Source organism: Varanus komodoensis, unplaced genomic scaffold (genome assembly GCF_004798865.1).
Source record: "Varanus komodoensis strain SLA01 unplaced genomic scaffold, ASM479886v1 scaffold5, whole genome shotgun sequence".
In the NCBI taxonomy this organism is placed as follows: Eukaryota; Metazoa; Chordata; class Lepidosauria; order Squamata; family Varanidae; genus Varanus; species Varanus komodoensis.
The window spans coordinates 21,831,208-21,854,806 of record NW_025336087.1 but is presented as its reverse complement, the minus strand read 5'-3'; the positions used below and the strand labels follow the sequence as shown (position 1 = coordinate 21,854,806).

The 23,599-nt window shown below is 36.6% G+C and overlaps 1 protein-coding gene across 4 annotated transcripts in view; it reads left to right on the top strand.

The window, feature by feature from the left end:
• KIAA0825 (KIAA0825 ortholog) overlaps positions 1–23,599 on the top strand; it is a 255,517-nt gene that overhangs the window by 162,251 nt on the left and 69,667 nt on the right. For 2 of the 4 annotated variants that reach the window (XM_044445741.1, XM_044445740.1), the window contains one exon: positions 12,230–12,421. The exons of the other annotated variants lie outside the window; for them this stretch is intronic. In XM_044445741.1, the coding sequence (XP_044301676.1) occupies positions 12,230–12,421 (192 nt within the window). The remainder of the gene's footprint in view (positions 1–12,229; positions 12,422–23,599) is intronic. 4 annotated transcript variants of the gene reach the window in all.

The following is a 23,599-nucleotide window of genomic DNA, read 5'->3' as shown; positions in this document are numbered from 1 at the left end:
GTATGTTTTATATTATTGTAAGCTGCCTTGTGAGAGTAATATGCCCTGAAAGGCAGTTTTAAAAAGTGTTCTGATTAATTAATGAATTAATCATCCAAAGTACTTACTCATGTAGGTACTGAAAGATTCCTGCTGCAATAGTTCACCCCTGTATGACGTTCTAGGAGTTAGTTGCATGACTTCTGGACAAAGCTAAATGTCTTACCTCACATCTGCACTGTGTCCATGTTGTCTTTTCCCACAAGTAATACATGAAAACTGCTAACTATACCTTTGAAATTTCTACTTGAATTTTCTTCTTAACTGTGTGGTGTTAAGCTGTCTAGTAAAAGCCATTGCTTATTTATGTGAGTGTCTAAGGTACAACATTTACGATTAGACCTCTCAGAAAGTGGTGAAATGAGCTGACTGTTAGTTCTAGACACTCACCTTCAAAAATATGAAGGTTTCCCATACTAAAAGTTACTCCGACCTTCTTTATGCACTCTTTAACGTGGACTAGAAAGCAGAGAAAAGCTAGTCATAAACTCTGTGTATATTTTTGCCAGGTGCTCTACAGCCAAAAGTTACCTATAGAAAATACAAAACATGTTTCTGGAGTAATAGTTGAAAGTGTCCCATTAAATCAGCAATGTTTTTACAGCTTTTCTGAACATCAGTGTACAAGACAAAATTCTGATTTGAGTTTTTTTTAAAGATCAGTCAGCTTCTGTCCCTAGTGGTGTGTGAGTGTGAGTGACTGAATGAGAACTGTGTTTTTCCCTTTCTTGCCCATACTCTTGCTCATTCTGTATTCTCTCTTATTCCTGCCAGTTTCTCCCACAATTCGCTTCCCCCCGTGCATATTTCTCTCTTCTCTCTCTCCCTCCCATACCCCCCACACTCTCCGTCTTCCTCTTCCTGTCTCTGTCTCACACACATATATCCCATTTCTCTATGGCATTAGGAAAATGAATGTGTGCATAAAATCTCTTAGACTTTATTATATGAACATGAATGTTTTAGGCTGATGTAGTAGCTCAGCTGCAAGAAACTGGGAAAGCAAATATTATTTAGATGCCTCATCTGAGGTACAAAAATATCTTAGCCAATATAATGGGAATTTATGTACATTACTCATTTGGAGAAAGTAGTCCTTGTTGGCATGACTACAAGCAAAAACTTTTTTTCTTTCTCGTATTGGTTATTCCAAGGATTCAAGAAACTTCCTAGAATGAAGCAGAATGGATGTTTACATTTGGCTAAAAAATGAAAACATAAAAGTAAAACATGGATGGTTAATTCTGTATTATTCTTCAGTGACTTATTCATAGCAGGCAGAACAATATGGATAATTTTCACTCTGGCAAGAGTGTATTTTTTTAATTGTGCAATCTTTTAGAGAACCATTGTGGTGTACTTGTTAGAGCACTGGACTGTTACCAAGAGATCTATATTCTAGTCCCTGCTCAGCTGTGAAGCTCTCTGGGTAACTTTGGGCCAGATACTCACTTTCATTCTAACCTACCTTGCAAATATGTTGTTGTGCAGATACAATGGAGTGGAGGAGAACCATGTAAGTCACCTTGGATTCCTCACAAGAGGAATAGAAACAGGGTAAAAATGTAATGCAATAAGGTAATAAACTCTTTGCAGTGTTTTGGTACATGGGTATTTTTTCCTCATGTGTAAGAGACACTACTTTATTTAAGAAGATAGGTTCACAAGAAGAACTCTGCAGGGTCAAACTGAGGGCAGTATCTCATCTATCATTACCACTAATGAAAATTACATCATACCAGCATAACCTCTTCTACAATTCTAATTATTATTTGCTGGCACCACAGGCTTTTTCTAGAAAACTTGTTGCACCAGCAGATGTATGTATTTTTTAACATTTGTATATTGAGTTTCTATGGGGGGAAAACTTTTTGTGAGTTATTTAAAGGATATTGGCATTGAGCTAGAGGGGACATAAGGTCATGGAATATAGTTTATTATTGAAGGCAATATCTCTCCATAGCTGTTGTTGCTTCTCTTTTTAACCTACAAATATTTTCTCTGGTGTCAGTATTTGACTGGTTTCTCTCACTAGTCTGCTAAGTTAGTATTCTCAAAGACCAGACCAGACATTTGTCTGCAGCTGGGTAAATTCTTTCCGTGTTTCCTCACTAGGTGCCTGTATTGTGTGTTCTGATATAACCAGAATTTAACAAAGCTTTTTACATTTACAAGGTGTAAGATCAATACAATTACACTCATGCAGTGCGGCTTTCCTTTTCCAGCTTCCATGCTTGAAATTCATTCTTCTTCCTCTTCCTTACCTTCCTTTTATACTCCAAAAATTTGTTCTCAAGGTTACACTTAACTCAAGAATGGCATGGGAAGAGGCTGATGAGGTTGCAATATGAGGAGGAATCTAGGAGTCCATAATTCAATGATTCTTAATTCCTGTAAGACATCTTTGGATATAAACTAGTTATTTGTAGTTATTATTTAATTACTTATTATACATAATTAAGCACAAGATACTGCTTGTGAGGACTTATTTACAAGTTTTAAATAGTATAATAAACTAATCATTTTCAGATAAGAGCCTACCAGTGAGTAAAAGGTCTATTAAAAGTATTACGATTATTTTATAATGCAGTCATTATTGTATAGTTAAATATTATTTAAACTGACTTGACCTGGAGAAATATAGCCAGTATTTTAAGTTGCAAATAAATTGCATAGAATCATATAGTTAGAAAGGGGCCTAACAGGTCATTAGGTTCAACAGCCTGCTCAATCCATAAAGTATCCCATCCAGATTCCAACCAGGCACGATCCTGCTTAGCCTCCAGGATTAGCCAGGATCTGGCACGTCAGACTATCAAAGATAAAATACTGTCAGAAATAAGCAATGCTATTTATTTATTAGGGGATGCAGGTGGTGCAGTAGTTTCAACTGCTGTGCTGGTTGATCAAAAGGTTGCCGGTTCGAATCTGCACAACGGGGTGAATTCCTGTTGCTCTTCCCAGCTCCTGTCAACCTTGCAGTTCGAAAGCATGCAAATACAAGTAGATAAAAAGGTACCGCTTCAGTGGGAAGGTAACAGCGTTCCATGCACTTCGGTGTTTAGTCATGTTGGCCACATGACCATGGGGACTGTCTGCAGACAAACATCCCTTGGCTAGGAAATGGAGATGAGCACCACCCCCTAGAGTCAGACATGACTGGACTTAACGTCAAGGGGGAAATTATTTATTGTAACTGAAAATTCCGTGATGTTGCCCCAGCAGTGTTTTTTTAAAACATCAGATTCCCTTTTATGCCAGAATGAGTTGCAGCCCATGCACTGCAGAACAATATATCCAGAAGGTGTTCATCTGAATGGCCATTAGAGATATTTGGGGGCAGCTGTTTTGCCTGTTCATCACAAAACTTTATCCCTTTGAATGTGTCATAGTTTACTGTAGCCATAATGGGCTGTTTGTGTTGTCTGCAAAGGCCTAGGAAAAGTCTGCATTGATTTTTAATGCACTAAAAATATCTATGGATCAGCTTACATCTATAGCATTGTGCTTCCAGGAGCAGGACTCTAAATTATTCTACTCTGTTTTTCTTTGAAAATGGATAAATATGTAATGACCATTTCACATTATCTTATTGACAGGACAACGTATTGACAATTGTACTTTAGTATTTCTGGGGTTTTATGTAATAGTAAATACATCTTGCATCCTCTAAGCCACTGCGAAATTCCTTGTCCCTCCCAATCCAAGGTGAAAGTATATGAAGACAGGCGTGCTCATCCTTGCATTCTATTGTGTGGCTTACTGCTGGAAAGCAAGCTATTTGGGGGGAAATTTCATGTCTTGAGTTATGTGGGATAGGTGTAATAATATCCCTTTTTCAGACATTTCTAGTAATTACAGTGCAGTATCCAATAAGTCACTATGCTCCTGCCAATTCTGTAGTACCCTCATCTTTTCCATTCTGCTAGTGAGATCCACTGGTTGTGCAATGGAGATTCAGTACTTTCAGAGCAACTGGAAACAAGTAAAATTCTCTTTCTAGCATGGGTAGGTTAGCTAAGTTCACATAAGGGACCAGCTGTTTTTCCAGGTTTTCAGACAGAATGTATTACATTTAATTTGAAAATTAACCTATAGTAATGAGTTGACCATACAGAATAGATTCTACATGCAAAGAATTATCATGGGTAAGGGAATGCTAAACTCATATTAATGTATTTTGCTTTTGAAGTTAGCCATCTTGAACAGGTTTTACCTCCATTCATGGATCACTTAAGCACTTTCAAAAATATATTCCCTATTCATTTTATACTAATGATGGTTTATGCTATTAAAATTCTTATTGTTACCTAACATTTGCTGGTAAGCTGTTGAACATTCATTCCAGAATTTGTATATTGCAGAAAAGAGAGAATTTATATTTAGACTCAGAATAAAGGCAATATTTGATTTCATTATGTTTCCAAATATTTTTGACTTTAAGATAAATTCATGAAATGGTGAAAGCTATCTAGAAAATGAATAGTACATTTTCTATCATTCAATGTTTCTTAGAGTCCATTTTTTCTTAAGACTGATATAATTAATGGGTGAAAATGTGTCTTTTCCATCTATATTCCTGAAATGACTAGAAAAAGAACATATGCTCAGTGGTATTTTTGCTTACATCCTAATATTATTTGTAAATCTGTAGCACAATAATTTAATGCAGGTTAATTAGCTGTATCAATACATTTAAAGGAGCTACTCTAATATTTAAATGTTTTTCTTTCTGTGTGTTGGTCAGAGACTGAAACAATAATGTAGATGCTGTTTGTTTACATTGTAATATATTTCTCAAGCACCTAAGCCATCACTGCATTCTGAACTACACACATGCACACTTTTAGTCTGTTTGTAATGGATGCTTTGACTGTTTTTGTTTCCATAGTTTTAAATGTGTGGGAACATTAGATGAGGATCTTTTTTATATTTAAATGAGTGAGCTTTCTGTCTAGCAAGTGTCTCATTGTCGCAATGTCACTACATCTCAAGATTTGACCTTTTGCACCATATGGATTCATGATAGTCCATGTATTTTTAGAGCCCAGATTGCTTTTGTCCCCCCGCTAGGGGGTATCAAAGCCTTTTGGACAGGAATTTTCAAGTACTGATAGATTTGTAAAAACAAAACTAATTTTTTGCATATACTTTGTACCGCCAGATGTCGCAAAGGCTTCATTGATCAAATGTTTTTTATCCAAAATGTGGCACTAGTGGTATTGTGTTTGAGGGGCATAACAGGTCACTAGATTGTCCTTCAAACATTTGATTTACACATTCAAGAATAGGTCAAGATGAGAAGATAACCACATGTCTGACATGGATGTTACTACCATTTAGACAACTGATGCAGTTCCTTCAGCCGATAGAATCGTTATTAATCTAAACCTATCATAATCTAGTTCTTCCTTCTTCAAAAAAGAATGTTTTAACTTTACCAAGTCAAAAATATTATTTAAATTAAATCTTTTATTGGCTTTGGTTAAGGGATTACTTTTTCTTACCAGTTACTACTGTCCAAAATATATAGAACATGGTGCTTTGCTTTGTTTTGTTTTTAACAAACTGGAACAATGAGATTATAATGCAGAGTATATTTCAGATGAGTTAAACTGTGTATGCTTTCACTGTGACAGTTCAACAGTAAAATCTGAGGACAAGAATTTGATACATAGTTGTTTTTATTGAGATGGAAAGTAAATGATAGTGGATAAAGTGATCTTCTTCATTGAAAGAAAATAAGTTGTTTTTCAACATGTCTCCAGAATGAATGAGAGGCCTGTCAAAAACTGAGCAACACATTATATCTCTTAAAAGGTGAATTAACATAAGTACATCAGTTAGTTCCCAGATCAAAATTTACTGTTGTCACTTTTATTCAGAATATCATAAACTTTATATTGCAAAACTAGTGTTATTATCTTACATTCAGAGGAGACTGTGCATTTTAGAGTACATTTAACTGGATGAATGCCAGTTCAGAGAAGTGTCCAACATTCATATTGTACAGATCTTAATCAGTACAAATCGCAATCAGTTCCCAAAATACATTATCACGATAAAGAATGACCATGCATCACTCTAAATCATGGTTCGCAAAAGTAAGGGAACGTTATTCTTTGTATAAGATATTGTTTATGCAACAGTTAATATTCACTTATAAAACCTTAATCACAATGGCTGTGGCTTTGCTATTTAAAATATTTGCTATTTTGATAGCGGTAATATGAATTCTAAACTTCAGTAACCAAATTATTTGATAGGTGTCATTTATTTACATCTATTGCAGTTACATTCATGGTTTTCATCTCATAGTGAACCTGATACAATGACGTCCTCTGTTCCCTCTTTTGCGCTCGCTCTGTCTCTCTCTCTCTGTCTCTCTCTGTGTGTGTTTGTGTGTGTGTGTTCTACATCTGACATGTTTAAGATTATATGACAACTAAGGCTTTCTCTAGTCTTCAGTGATTAGGCACGTTAGTCTTTATTCTGTTTCATCGTAAGGTGCAATTACATTCAGGTGAACTGAAATTAGCACTATTTGTGTATCTAAGGACATGGTTATGGATATATGTGCACATCATACATGGTCACTCTTCTCTGTCCAAGTTCCTTTGATAGATAGACAGATATTAGTTCTCAAGCACTTTTTACATTATCTATAACAACCTGCCTAAGCCTTGATATCTTATGCAGAATCCCACCTTCAGTTACCTCCTTTGCCAAATGTATGATGTTCAACAACAAAGGAAAGGGCCTTTTCATTGGTAGTTCCTCAGCTATGGAAGAAATTCTCTGGATAGGCCTGACACCTGCACTGGAAACATTCTGGTGTCTATTACTTTTTTTAAGGCAACCATTTTAATCAATTATAAACAATCTCTTAGGATTATATATACCCTATAATTATATATTTTTGTTTAATTCCTTTTGCAATGCCTTGAAATCTTAAAAGGGATGAAGGACACATAACCGTTTTAGGTACATGGATTTATTTGTATCAAGAAGTACAAATACAGCAGCTGATTTCTAAAACCAGTAATAAAGAATATATGGATAGGTGCCATCAATTTGGTACTGTTGACACTATAAAGTGCTCAGAATGACTATTACATTAAAAGTAAGTGCGCTTAATAATATCATCTTTAAATCCATTATTTACTTATAAAAGTCATTCACCATTTCTTAACCATGAATACAAAATGCATGCCTTCGGACTTAAACGTTTCTGATATTTTCTGCTGGACTTTTAAAGGAATTAACAACTAATGTCAATATTGACCAAGTTGCTGAGATTTACTGAATTGTATAAACACATGTTGCAATACACATGTATACATGTGCTTAATATACAGAATGCCATAGTGTGTATTGGTATATGCATAGATACTTTAAAGATAACTCATCTATGCTACATTTTAATTTACCACACGTGTTACTGAATTTGCATAATATATAAAAGCTTTGTGCTCATTCAATGTTTATTGTTCATGGATTACTCATTTCTAAATGTCCTTGGTATTGAACTAATTAGACATGTATATTTTCATATTGTATATTTGAAAATAATAGAATGTATAATAATACAACCATGAATAGATGGTTGGACTACACCAGACTTTTCTTGACCATTGGTTATCTTGGCTGGAGCTAATCTGACAAACTTCACAGGATAGTAATTGGATAGTAAACACCCAAGTGCAAATGGGTGTTTAAAAAAAAAAACTTTTCCTCAATTTTTCATAATGTAACAGTACTATTTGTAATGCTTATGGACTATTTAAGGAAATATTTAAGGATATTTAAGGATGTTGGAAAAATACCCAATGAATTCAAATTAGTTCTAATTCTCTGAATCTGACCTGTGGATTCCACAACAGACTGGCTTTTTCTATGTCATATGGTTCCTGCAGATTTGTAGCCCAGTTTTTTTCCTGCTAGGGAGGATTTGATAGCGTGTGCCTAAGCATTAATGCATATTAGCAATTTTGCTAATAAGCATATGACAGAAAGATACCTGACAATTTGTGCAACATAGATGGAACAGATTTAATAAAATAGGTACATCCCTGCTCACATTGCACCTTTCTATAAAATATTGGCCAGTGTTATTTAATTGTTATAACACTTTAATTATAAATGCATGGATGTGTTAGGAGAACAAGATTACTAGGTGTGCTGTAGCTGAACAGTGGTGGAGCTTGCTTCTAAGTAAATATGATAGGGTCAAAACAAAATTGTGTGACATACAAGAGCATGCAGTTAAAACTAATACTAACAAACACTATCTATTTTCTGAAAACTTGGTGTAGTTTGTAATTTTTAATCTTTTCAAAATATTTAAAAATGCATCCTTTTTATCTCACAAACCGACACACAGCATATTTGGTTCTATAATATTGTTACCTTGGTTGAAACACATGGTCTCTCATGATATACAAGAAAAAAACTGAATCCATTTCAATAAATTAATAGGGATGAGAATCCCAGTCCATCCTTCTTTTCAGAGGTTCACATACATTGTAATGAAATGCATTAGGAGTTTTCTTTACTTGGAATCCAAATGAGACCCATTTTGGCTTACACCCTTGACAGTCTCTTTTATAAGCACTGCTGTCTCTTGTTCATGTGTGGGCTTAGTAAAAGGCTTCCTTTGTAAGATGCACAGAGACAATATAATGCCACGAAAGATGAAGGTGTCAAAACACAAAGTTAGAGGCAATCTAATCAATGCCTCCTGATTTTGCCTTTGAAAGCTCTCTTCATTAAAACTCTTTAATTGTGAGGCTTATCTGGAGGTAGAGCTGTTACTTAATATTTTCCAGTGTCATTCCTTGGACAGTCATTTGTACCTTTTAAATGTATTTTCAATATTCATTGTTTAGTAAATTGGATGTCTTATTAGCATGGTAGTAGTAGAATGACTTGCATTAGAATTATTTGGGGTAATGAGGTACAAATGTCTGGTACTTATCCTCTCCCTCCCTGGAAAAGTTGAAGAGCTTTTATACTACACTGGGAGAAAAAGCATAGTATGCTAAATATTTTAAAGGATATTGCAACATTTAAAATGTATTGCTGTTTATGTTTCAATCAATATATGATCCCATCAATAATATAATGAATAAATATACTAGTGCACATAATTTACAGTAAGTTCAAACATGAATAAATGCTATTAAGATAGAATAGCATTTATTTAGAACATATTATGTTAAAACAGTACTATTTTATAATGTATTGTTTCATTCACAAATGATCTTCAAAATCAGTTGTACCTCATATCCATATGTACTAACAATTTTATTAAAAGAACTTTCATGCAGTGTAGAATAATGTATTTTTAAGTTTTGCAGAAAAAATGTTAAATCCCTATAGCCTTATTTCATTACTTTTATAAATACTAAATAATTATAAAATAGTGTGGAAACAGTTGTAGAAACCACAGTGGACTTTTAATTTTTTGATCTTTTTTTCTGTGTGAAGACTTAATTTAAAAGCAACGGATTCAAGCAACTTTGACCTGATTTTAAAATGTCTAGTATGGTGTGTACAGCTGCTCTAGCTTAGTAATTATTTGTGATAGGTTGTTTTTGAGTCCCATATGTATAAAAGCTCCAGGCCCAAGTATCTCATTTGCTGGCACACACATGGATTTTCCAGGTGCTGAATATTAAATTTTAATATATTATTTAAATATTAAGAGAATTGTAGTTTCAGTAATTTTATTGCTACAGCTGTACTACAAAATATAGCTGCTGCTAGCTAGCTAGGAACAGTACATGGGTTCAAAAAACTTCATAGAAGTAAATGTTTGATAATATTGGTTAAGTAAATTTTCATGTATATTAAAATATTGTGTATTTATCTATGTAAACTATATTCCAATGATATGGTTTGTTATAATTAAACTGGATTTGCTTAAAAGTAGTGCCATCCAAACTAAGCAATGGACAATAATTCAGCAAGCTATACTTAGGTTTCTACTGCAACCGGCCTGATATGGCTTTTCATATAAACTATGTGTGACCCCTCCCCCGCCAACAGTTCAAGATTGTGGTTATTAAAAAGCAATAGCATGTCAAGATATGTGGAGGAAAAAACTTGGACCAAGTTTATCTGTTGTCCCCTGAAACAAAAATGTTTTGAAGGTAAATATGCTATATTTTTCTTTAATTAATAATCCAGCTCAAACTGTGATCAAATAATTTTGCCTCTTAAATATTTCCCCTGTAGATCATATACTTAAGTTGGTTCACTTTCTTTTAAAAATTTGAAATAAGGAAAGCTTTAATATTCCATGCCTCTAGACTTCTCAGAATTTTTTTCCAGTGACATAGTCATGGAGAGAGGAAGAGAGAGCAGCCTGTTTTGGTGAATATAGAGATGACAATGGCTGGTCATTTAGATAGATGTCCATGTTGGTTTTAAAGAATTTAAAATCTCTAGGCATTAAACATTCTTTATATTAACAACTAGGTAAGTATGACACCTCATAGCAGAGCAGCCAGGTCCTGACTCTGTGGGAAAAAGTTCAAGCGAGTATTGGTCAGGAAAGGGTTCTTTGGTGAGCCTGAATATTAAAAGAATTATGAACCATTTCACACATTGCTTTCTATGTGTGATCAGCCTAGCTATGCCATTGTTTGTCAGCAGGTTTTGATTTAGATACTCTGAATGTTTCAGAAGTACCAGATAAGACCTTTCTGGAAGGGTCCTCTTGATGCTCTTTCTACTTTCACAGTAGCATGAGGCTGTACAAAGCTACTAAGCTTTGTACATTAGCCTTTGTTTAAATTGGTGTGGCAAAAGAATGTTAGAATATATTGGGTTCCTTCTACTTCCATGCTGTGGGAGTTATAAACATGATAAATTTCACAGATATAGGAGTGAAGAAACATGTTTTCTTGACCAATGATGGGCTCTTTCTTTATGTGATCATTTGTGAACTCAGACATATGGATTCTACCCCTTTGCAGAACAGCAATTCAGAACATTCTAGAGCTGAACAGTTTGAGGTGGGAACTCAACCCACCTCCTTCTATACACACCGTGGAGTATTGCTGAGTTCCTAGTCCTCTCCTAGTCCACTATGGCAGAGGAACAATTTGAGAATGAGTTGTCAAACTGGGGAGAAGGATGGGTGGTGTGAGTTCACAGATGGTCATTCAAATAATTAAGCATTCTCTTCTTCCTTCCTTCATAACCTGTGATTCACACATAATGGGAATAGAAAGAATGCTTAGCTGATGCTGCATCTATATGGGTCTTTGTATCCATGTGGTAGTGCTTGTTGAAAGTGGACAGCTAAGCTCATGTTATTGAGCTCTAGAACTGTAGCAGCAGGATACCCCAAAGGAAGGCTTTGGATGACATCATAGTCCTTTAATGGCTACAAACATGTTGGAGAGTTGGCATATGAGTTGATCTGGTATGTATATTAGGCCTCAGATGTAGATTGCATTATCAAGCTAGATTCAGTTCAGGAGTGGTGTTTCATCAGGTATTGTGGTCCCAACTGATATAAGACTGTGTAGGTTAAAACAAACACCTTGAATTGGAGACATAAAGGGACCCCATGTAAATGAGCTAAAATGGGTCATATATGTTCAGATCTTAGTTTCTTGTCCCAGTAACACTGTAGTTTCTCAGCATCAGTCACTACGTCAAAGCCAGAAATTCTATTCTCTTCTATGCTAGCTTTACCCTACTGTGCAGACTGGTTTACTAGAATAGACCTCCATAACAACATCACAATTTTCTAGCATTCCAATGAATCCTCCAGTTTACACTGGTCATCAGTCCACATGAAAATGCACTCCATGAAAATGCATGGTCATAGTAGTTGCATGAAGTCATCTTTCAATGCAAAGACTAGTTCTTAATTGTTCTCTCATTCCACTGTCTTCTGCAATGCCGGCACTACCCTAAACATGTTCCAGTTACCAGGCATCCGGGTGTATAAGAAAAATCTTGTCTTTTCCTCTCCCAGACTTAAAATTCTAGAAGTTGGACAGTGGAAACATAGGCAATAGACTACTGAAGACTTAGTGTCAGGATAGTCAGAGGATGTGGTTGGGCACCTGTATAAATTCAGAAGGCAATGACTGTGGCATAATTTCTGTGGTGAGAAAAACAGAATCACTGATACCAAGAACAGTCTCTCTATGTGCTTCTCCCTTTGTAGTTTCAATGCTACAGGATGCTGTGACATGGTACTGATCTATCCTCATAGTAGTGAAGAGGGGGACTGGTATCATTCATATCATATTACTACTGATCATTCCATGACAAGCTGTGACAGTGGCACAAGAAGGGGATGGATAATGCTGCAGAAATTTCTAAATTGCCAGCAATGTCTGTGCAGAAAATACAATAGGTATGCTTACAGTACTATTGTTATAAGGATTTTCTCTTGTTTTTGCTGTACCTGAGACTAAACTGATGCATTCAACTTCAGGAAATGAAGTTACCAATAGTTACTAATATCAGGATGTCAGGTTTTTAAAAGACTTCAGCCCAGTCAGGAACTAACTATTCTAAGTACTTGTTCACATCATCTAATGGGAAAAGTGGGTATTAATCCCTAACTGTTGCATCCAGAGCAGAAGTGGATGCTACCATAGATGACAGTGAAGGTGAATCAGATCAATAATAACCTTGACCAGATGTCTGAATCCTCAGGTTGCATGTTGGCGACATGTTCAGTGGGTTAGGATAGACTAGTTACATGTGGCTTGTGAGCCAGATGCAACTTGACATCCTTTACTCAAAGGCAGAAAGAGTAACCATCCATTGGTCATATCTTTCTGCCACAGTAAGTCCTTGGAGGCTATGCATCCCTGAGATGAAAAAAGAACAAGCAAAAGAAAAATTTAAGAGAACTCAATGGTCAAGATAAAATTAAAAGGGAAGGGGAAAAAAACTTTGCCCAGCAAAACTGTAGCTTCTCAGAAAGAGAAATCATGCTATATGGAGAACATTCTGAACAGTATGAAAAACAGCTGAATAGGTGGGTGAAAGCTGCACCTTGGAGCAGGTGCAGAGGGTGCATGGGTACAGCTGCAACATAAGGATGTACTCAGCTCTAGAATATTCCAAAAGACAGTATGGAACCAATATGTATGGGTCACAGGGTCCACAAAGAAGAAACTTTATGAGGGTTTACATGTGTAGCTGAAACTGGGATATATGTACCTATACTGGAGTATACATGAACTTGCAAGTTGTAAATGTGGGCAAGGTTAGGAGAAAGAACCATGTTGTATAACTGTAAAACAACAACAACAATGAATTTTATATATTAGTTGAAAACTCAAAATAGGTTTGGTATGGGAAATCCATTTGAATAGCTTCAGCTTTTACTCTTAACGCCTTTTAATAATGTTTGAAGCATAATGAAACATTAGTTATTTACATTTGCACATCATCATATTCTGTGTTATACTCTAAATGCCATGGCACATCATTGTTGTGGGTGAGGAGAAGGAGCTTTAAAAATATAAGAATTACCAATAACCAAAAGGTAGTCCTGGATGCTGCTGAAAACAATGGGACTTGTATGCATTTAACTGAACACTTTATTTGGTTAATTTAAAGTGGAGCTTTGTTGTTGTTAACTTTTGCTACATTATATGCAATGTGCATAGATATATATGTTGGGCAATAAGAACATGATCACCTTAATAACCTGAAAGATTGAGTCCACAAAACATACTTAATGCACCCCACTGACTCACTCTGACATTTTTGTTCAACTTTTAATATACTGACACTATCAATGTTTTGTTATGCACTAATATAACTATATATGCTCTGTTACAAACACATTCTTGCTAGTGAACAAATTTTAAAACGAACACATTGATTATTGTTTCTAAAGGATTGCTGCTGAAAACAGCATCTCCATGGTGAGTTTTCCTTTTTCCATATTGTAATATTGACAAGTTTTTGCCATGTGCAATGAAGCCAGCATGCACTTTCCCTTTCACTGTTATGGGGCAACTTTCCCTTTCACTGTTATGGGGCAACCAGGAAATGTAGATGATAGGGAGGATCTTCATAAGAACATAAGAGCCATGATAGACACCAAGAGACTATATAGCCCAGCTTTCTGTTTTGACATGGCTGACCAGTTCACTCTAACTGGTCATGTACCCCAGCAAATTGTGTATATAGACATACTGCCTCTGATACTGGAGATGTATCTAACTGCTATAGTTAGTAGCCATTAATAGCCCTATCCTCCAATAAAGTTATTCAAATTGGTGGCCATCTTGTGGTAACAAATTCCTTAGTTTACATGCCATGTGAAGAAGTACATCCTTTTTTCTGTGCTTAATCTTCCATCAGTCAGCCTCATAGGATGACCCTGGGTTCTAATATTATATGAAAAGGAGAAACATGTCTTCCTATCCACTTCCTCCAGACCATTCTTAATTTTGTACACCTCTATCATGCCTCCTTTTCCTCCTCTTTTTTCTAAGCTTAATCGTTCTAGATGTAAGTTTTTTTCATAGGGGGTTGCTCAGTCGCCACAAACATTTTTGTCTGCCCGTCTTCCAACTCTACCTTCTTTAAGTGCAGTGGCTGGAATTTTACAGTGGATTTGTACAGGGACAGTATACTGGTGGTTTTATGTTGCCTTTCCTAATTATGCTTAACATGGAATTCATGTTTTACTTATTGCATGATAGTTTGTTAAACATGGTGAGAAGTTGTAAGCATTATTGCTTGGTATGGAGAATTCACAAATGTAGATACTGAGAGGGTATTTTTGCCTTCCTTTTAACAGCAGCAGTATGACAAACGGCAAGTGTTGTTGTTGTCAGAGCCAACGCTATATTATTAAGAATGAAATGTGCAATGTTGTCATTAATCTGAATGCATAAGGACTACATCTGTATAGGGACATTGGGCCATCCATTGTGATGCCCAATGATGCAATACTTGGTGCTGCTGCCTCGTGCTGCAATGCATGTTATCTCTTGCCCATCAGCCCCTGATCTGGCTATATTGAGCAGCAAGGTCTAAAGGGGCATTCTACTTGCATTAGCATGAATGCAACTAAAAACATTTTCTGTGATCAGGAACCCAAATAATGGTTTACGCTATAGGGATTGGGCCTACTTCTCTCAAAACAGAGCTTTCCAAGCCACAAAGCTTTACCTATAGGGTGCTATAAAATAAAATTAATCATATAGTGATAACCAGATTCAGACTTTGATTCTGAATCTGAAGTTGAAGAAGAAGACAGATAAGAACTGCTTAGCTGAAATGCCAAGATTACCAAGCTCTGAGATTAGCCAAGCAGCTGGTGAGAACCAGATGACCTTTGGTTCAAGGGGGACATACTGTAGAACAGAGAGGGTCAGAGGGAATCATGTGAATTTATCAGCCCAGTGGTTTATCATCAAGTCAAATGAAGAGACCAATTAAGTGGGGTCCAGTATTCCTACCCTCTGGCCCATAGTTCAGATTGGAATCAACTTCAGGCAACTGGCAGGAGCTAACTCAGCAACTAACCTGATAGGTGTTTTTCCCTAATGACTTTTATGACGCTAATAACTCACTTGGTATAACTTTGTATCTCTAACTCAGTAAAAGACTTTAGCTAGAATCCTGTCACTTTGACAGGCGGGAAATGAAAAGGGGAGAGACTTGTGTATGACATAAATGTTCTTCCTACTCCAACATTACCATCACTTCAAGAATGTTGATGTTGATGTGTAGGGGAGCATCAGCCATATTATCCTGACAGCAGAGAATGGAGCAGTGCTACAGCAGTTCTCCTGCTACTGGTATTGAATCAATATGATGTGTTAATTTTAATTTATTAATCTTTACTGTTGTAGTTCACAGAAAGCTGAATACCCCTAGGAAATATTTTTATTTCCTAGGAAAGAAAATAATATTAGAAATGGTAAGAATAACAGCAATATTTTTTAAAAGAGATAATATTTGTATAATGCTAAATATCTTTTCTTAATGGGCTAGTAAAACAACAGTCAACATACTTCTATTTTTAAATCAAAATCTGAGAATGGTGGTACAGCTAGATAATTTTGCACCCTGGACTTAATGGTCTTTAGTAGGGAGGACCTTATGGTCATATGTATTAATTGTCGTCATATGGATGGTCATATGTATTAATTGTCGTAAACCACTCAGAGAGCTTTGGCTATTGGGCAGTATAAAAATAAAATGAATAATATAATATTACTTTAGTTCTGAAGCATACATTTATTTGGGAATAAGCACCATTTTGTCGTAGAAAAGCACAATATATTTTAAAAGTACAAAAAACAGTAAAAGAGAAGTCTGTAACAATCTGCATGCCTGGTCAGTAGCTTACTGAGTTTCATTAAAAAGAAAAAGAAGTGAAGAAGAAGAGATGCTGTGATAAACAGCATGAGTCTCAGCATGCCCAACCCAGTGCAATGCTGGATCCCTTTGCCCCTGGCCTTGTCACACTTTGGGTGCTCATTTAAAGCTCCCACTCACTCTGGAATCATGAACTTTGACACTAAGGCCAAGCCCTCACTGCACCATTGTCTGGGAAGGGTAGCTAGCCCACCAAAACTGTATTTAGTATTTTAGTTAAATCCACATACTAGATGATATAACTTTTGTTCTGATTAGTAGGAAAGACCTCTTAAGCATAAATGTTAAAAATCCAGCTGCACATATATTTTTCCAATTAGTGAATAAAAATGTGTTGCCAAGATATAGGAACTAAAAACTTGTCACTGGGGTAATTTCATAGAAGATAACTTTGCAATAATGAACATCTTTACTGGCCATTTTGATTATGGCAATCTTCCATGTTTTATCTAAGACTTTTGAGTAGGACTTTGCTTTGGCACATGTAAAAGTAGCAAGTTTAATAATTGCATTTGTTTCACTGCCCTATCTTGCCTAGTGGGAATTATTTGGGATAAATATATAAAGACTACAAGAAAGACATTTGCTTTTAGAATAGATACTGTGTTGCTCCTCTTTTAGCATTTGCCCTCTATTTTGCATATTACATAATATGTGAATATTCATTCCACATTCACTCTAATAATATCTGGGAACTCTGAGACATGAGCTAAATAGCTCTAGACAGCATAAGTGAGAAATGCTTCTCATGATATGTCCTTTCCTTCATACTGCTATATTTACTAGAATGATCACAAGAACTTCCCCCCTTTTTTTAAGAAGATTGACAAATTTGAAATATGTAAAATCAAATAAATTTGTTTTGTGATATCTGCTTACTTGCAACTGTCATCAGATTGTACAGAAGTTTTGAAACATTTCCTGGAGACAAATGGCCCCCAAAGGTGAACAAATCTAATTGGAATTAGCATAAAGGATGTTATCTGTTTCTAATAGAGCTCACTGTAGTATCATTATACACTTAGAAGCAATTGCTCTCCTGCTATGTAATGGCATATGATATTTTAAAGTCAAAAACTTATTTCTTGGGAAAATAATGCTGACCTGAGTAGAACCAAATTTGTTTTTTGAATTACAATTCCAAACTATTGGTCCTACCTCGTATGTATCTGCTAAGCTAATTTGCTCTTCACTGTTTCTTTGCATTCAAAATGAGATCTCAGAAATTAAAATCCAATGCTTCTTAGATTGTAGAGGCCTACAAAACGTATGTTCAACATCTATGCTTTTTCATGTAATTAAAAATGGCTATGGGCATTTTTATCCTGTGAGATTTCCCAGCTGCTATGGTTTTCAACATTTGTAGAATGATTTCTTCACCTGCTTTAATATGAAATTAACCAATATAGCTTGAGGAGTTTGGGGAACGGGGTTCATATGTAGGCTTCTGGTTTTCAGCACACAGAAGTTCATTGCTCCATTAGTTTCTAAATCCTAAAAAAAACAAAAGTAATTAATAGGTCTTTTGTTATAGGTAACAAAGAGAAGATTCCTTTTTAGTATTTGTATGCCATCATGCCAGGCCTAGAAAATTAGCCTAATTTATTATTTAAAACACTGCTGGGATTCCTAATTGCATTCATCATTAGATATGACACGTTTAGAACCAAGAACTATATCCAGTGAGAATTTTCCAGTTTCAATTTTGAAATAAAAATATTTTTCAAGAGATCCCTAGCTATTCCTTGTTACCATGACAACAGCCCTATTTGTCTGAGAGCTCAGTCCATGGCCAATGAGAGAGCAAGCAGCGTCAACTAAACATACGAATACATCAAAGACAAATTCATATACTCAATCTGATCAGCTCAATTAATGTAAGAACAGAAGCTGAAGGGGGTTAAAAGAGGGCACCCATTCAGGATAGATGGAGCCCCTTTTAACGGAATATATATACGGTGGCCTTTGGGGGGAGGAATTTAGCACACTGTCAAAAACATTATCAGAAAGGAAAGTACTAGGCCTCCTACACCTAACAGATATGAAGCTGTCAGACAAAGAATAGCACTATTCATTAAATGACACTTATTTTCTCCCACTTTACAAGAATACAGCGAACAAAACAAGCAGGGGAGCAGCTGAGAAAGACACTTTTTTCTTTTCCTAGTGATGACAGACATGCAGCAATTATGGTGATAACTAAGGAATACTAAACAAGAAGCCAGACTCCATTTTGTTTATCACCTCAAATTTTATGTTACTAAATTTGCATACAACTCTTGTTTTATTATTTATGCCTGAGACAAATTAGATCCTTTTGTTTTTAACATGGTGCTTTCATTTTTGTTGAAGAACACCTCTAAACTGTACACATTCTCTCACTTTTCCTCTTAAATGGTCATATCAAGTTTGAAGTGCTTTTTGAAGTAAGACATTTCCAGAGCACAGCAAAACTGCTGTTATCAATAGGAGGGGGAAAGAACATTAATGTAATAGCAGGTAATGTATAAAATTTCAGCTATGCATAGTTTTATGGACACATGCTGATGGTCTTATTAACTGCTGTTTTCTGGATATAGTTTAGAGAGTAAGAGAGCACATGTGTACTTGCTTTTAATGGATTCATTTGAGCTATTTTAGAAAGTTGTAAGCAGTAGAAGGTGCCAACCTTGTATAGTTTCTAATAGGTGGAAGCAAAAAGGAACTCCCTCTGGATTAGTACGTTTTAAGAATCTTATGCTTAAAGCAAAATGATTTGATTTCAGACCCATTATCAATAGTCTGCTACTTATATCTGCATAATCTAGTCCTGATTGATACCGACTTTGTAGCCATGTGCTCTATATTGTGCTGTCAGAACAAGCTGACAGTTGCAATGAAAGAACAATAAATGTGGGACAGAAGTAATGTAAAGGTCCAGCTAGGCTGTATGAAAACTGATAGCTGGGATATTGGTTCCTATGTATCCATATATACTGGTCCCTTTGAGAATTTAGTTGGAATGAATTAAAATTGTCTCCTGATACATGGAAGAAGGTGAAGGTGTAGAGAACCTGCAGAGTTTGCTGAAATGCTGCCTTAAGAGACTATAGATTGTGTGTGAGAGAGAGAAAGAGAGAGGGAGAGGGAGAGTCAGAGAGAGAGATGTTCAAAAATATAGGCATATCTGACATTCTAGAAGAAGAACTGACACTAGGAAGTCCCATTGTAATTGACTGGATACTTTCTTTCAGTAAGAAAATCACAGTGTCAACCACAATCTGGTCCAGGCCTTTATAGCCCACTGGGCAGTAAGTCAGCAACTACTAGGCAGAAACAGCTTTGGTTTCCAGAGATAGGGTTGAATTTCCTAGCATTCCAGTCACAGTCAGAAGCACCAGCAGATAATTTTTTTGAAAGGGGTGCAGCCAGAAAAGGAAAGAGTCCACTCAGAACAGCCAATTCACATAGATCAATCTTCCTAAATTTTGTGTCTTCCAGGTATTTTGGTTTACAATTGTCATGTAATTTGAGGATTGTGTTTAGCCAACCAACCCATGCCCAAAACAATAGTGTATTGTAAGTTACTAAGGTGATAAAATGGAAGCTGCTCTGCATGGTCTCAAATGGGCCAGTTTTAAATGAAAGCAGCCTACCTTGCAAGGGACACCATTGGGTGGAGTCAATTGTTATAGGTTAGGACAGTGGGACAGTTGGTAAGGCATGTCATTTGTCGAAATTCTGTTCCATGAAAGTTGCCATTGCTCCACTATCCATAAGTTTAGGGGCACATAGTTCAAGACCCTCGGGTGTTTGGAGAGAATTCTTTAAAATCAAACATGGCTAAGAAGATGATTCTAAATCCAGGGGATACCTCTGCAGTATCAATGGTGGTCCCAGATTTGCAGTACCTAAAGAAGCACTGCAGATCTGTACTTAGCAGTACCGTTTTTGCTAAATGTCCTTTTTAGTCACACGAGTAGCAAAGCCTGTTGGCTCTCCTATGTTCAAATTCCACTCTTGGGAGATGAGGTTTTGTCGTCCCCAGATATATAGGCTCAGGTTCCAGGGGCAGGGTTCATGTGAGAGAGGGAGCCAAGGTATCCAAAGGGTCAGTAAAGGAAAGAAATGGATCCTGACATCTCCATGGGCTAGCTGGCATTTTTCTAACCAACTGACAATCTGGAGGCAGAGTTGGATTAAATGAAGGAAGATTTGAGGTCAATCAACACACGCCAGTTCATCTAGAATCTTACCCTGTAGTTCTTCCCTATATTGCACCATTCCAATGTAGATCATGCATCAAAAGTTGGAAATAGGTTGTGGAGACAGCAACAGATCCTCTGGTTTGTTTAAGGTACTAGATTTCTCGAGTTGCAGTTTCCATTCATAAGCCATCCCCAGAAAACTCTCCCCTCGCAGCTATGAATTCCAGGTGCTGGCTAAGAGGGGGTTGTCAACCTAGAGATGTGCAGGCTGATGACTAACTCCAAGTGAGATTTTGTCACTGGGAAAATCTTCAGGTCTTATTTTCATGTACCACTCAATCTGAGGCTGGAAGGTGGGAAATTGTTCCTAGTTCCTATCAAATTTAGCCCGAGGTTCCACAGGGCACTTTCTCGAAGGAGCAGGGATTGGTGCAGGTGCAGGGATACATTGAGGTGCCTGAACAGCTGCATGAGCCTCTGTCAGCTGCCTTATTTGTTCCCAGTGAGCTTAGAAGGTTAGAAGAAAAGTCAGTAATTAGCACCAAATTGCCCAGTGAGCTTCATGTGCAAGTGGGATCTAGAACCCAGTTCTCCCTTGTCTTAGCGAGACACTCCAACCAGTATGCCACATGCTATTTTAATGACTTTTAAAAATTATTTGATCACTGTTTACTGTTTTGATTGATTTTTTTGTATTTTATGATTTTACTTTGTGAACCTCATATTTTTTTAAAGAATGCCAAAATAAAAATGAATGTGCTTCCCATCAAATGTATTCACTAAGAAAAGGGACAGGTTTAACAGAAGGAAAATGAGGGTAAAATACTCCCAAATGTAAAGGAACATTTTACCATACTTCATGCAATGTATCACTAAAGATGTTTATTAAATGGGCAGTACAGCTATGTGATGGATATTGGTTTGCAGCAGACTATCTAGTTTTTTGGGGCCTCCCCTTCAGAAGTCTGTTTGCCTTCTACCAAACAGCAAGTCCCAACTCTCAGCAAAACTGAGCTGTTTCCTTTCTCCACTCCTTGATTCTGTTGAAGGAGAGGAGCTTCTCTCTTTTTAGTGTGTTCTGATGGCACCAATTAGTTTAGATGTGAAAGGGAGGACAAGTGAAACTAGAATGCAGATCTTTCATTTGAGAGAGTAAGATCCCAAACACAGCCACTGGATAAGCTTATGATGAGTATTTGAAGCCTCTAAAGAGCCTAGACATGATATGGCTGCCATTTTCCACAACATCCCACCAGTTAAACCAGTATTAGAGCTGTAGCTCAGTGAAAATGCACACTTTTAGTTTATTGTCTAAGAGCCCTCACATTTGATTGCTGACTGCAGCTGCCCAAGAGACTTTACCTCAGACAGTGTGGTATGATAGCTGTGTGACTGGCTATGGACCAAATGCCTCTAGAGTGGCTAGAGTGTTGAAACTATGACTGAGAAGATACCTCTTCTAATCTCATCCTACTGTGAACATCATTGGGTGACCTTGAAACACTCACCATCTCAGTTTAACCTAACTCACAGACAAAATGGGAGGGCAGGAGAACTACACCCTTAAGCTCCTTGGAGAAAAGGCAAGATAATTCTATAAATAATTGGTTAACTCATGGCCTGGGAATATTATTCACTTGACCCAGCACTACTTATTGAGCCCCTCCAGCCACGGCTCCCAGATTTTCATGTGGTTGTTAGCTGAGGTTCCCCAACAGACCTGACCTTACTACTCCACATCCTGGTATTCTTTGGTTTATTGCACCATCAGGTTGGGTGATCCAGGTTGACTTACCTGGGAGTTGGGATCCCCCCCCCCCCATATCTTCTTTGGCTAAATGCATTTTCTCAGACTTCATGGATTGTTATGGGAAAAAAGATCTATTCTCCATTTTGTGCCTGTCATGAAAGCCAGGCATAAGATGGATATGCTAATATCATAAAAACAGAGATACAGTTGCAATAGTCTAAGATTTTATTGAGCTGTTTTATTTGTAGAGAGTCATGTGCCTTGAAAATTAAATGACAGTAAGGTTGCACCTGTTAATGTACCATCCAGCATGTATATTTGAAACTTACAGAAATGCTGGGAAGAAAAGATTTGCAATTCCACCTGCTCCCCAACCTCCCGCCTCCATGTTTCTTTATAGCACAAAACTATCAAGAAATATTTTCAGGTTTTGAATATTGTTAAATTAAAATAGCAGTTTAAAACGAACATGTTTATTCCCCTTGATCATATAAAGGTGCAATCCTATTTAGGCAGAAAAAGTTTCTACAGCTGGAGCATGCTGGGTGTTGTAGGCCTTTTTCTGTGTAAACATGTGCAAGATTGCATTTTAAAACATGAGAATTGATCTCATATCTACAGAAATGCATGCCAGTTTTCAACAAAGCAGTTGACTATAAGTAGTCAGTGACATAAATCTAGAGCAAGCCAGAGGTCACCCTTAACTGTCATATTTTTGGAAAAAATGAAGAGACATTTTATATAATTTTTTGGATATATGGAATTATCAACTCCATAGAGCTGAATGCTACATTTAATTAATTGGTCAAGCACATAGAGTAATGTTGGCAGTCTACTGAGTTTCTTTATAAAATTCACTGGTGTTTTGGAATACTAATGGTTTGATGCAGAGTTGTTTTGCCCTGATTATGGTATCTTCACACAGCCTGCTTCCAGATGAAGCTTTTGTGCAACTGCCATGTCTCTTTATGCAATTACAAATTGCATCACAAGCCAGTTCTTAACCCTCGCCAACCATAAAAAGCCATGTTTTTGATGGTTCACCACTCACCCTGCACAGGTAATGGTGGCAACCCCCCCCCCATGTGGCTTTCATGCATGCAACATGTTGTTCAGCATGCAACAAGCCCCTTGAGGAAATTAACCCACAGAGGTAGGTTGCTTCTTGCAAACTGGCTCAGTATATATCAAGAATATATATATATATATATATATATATATATATATATATATATAT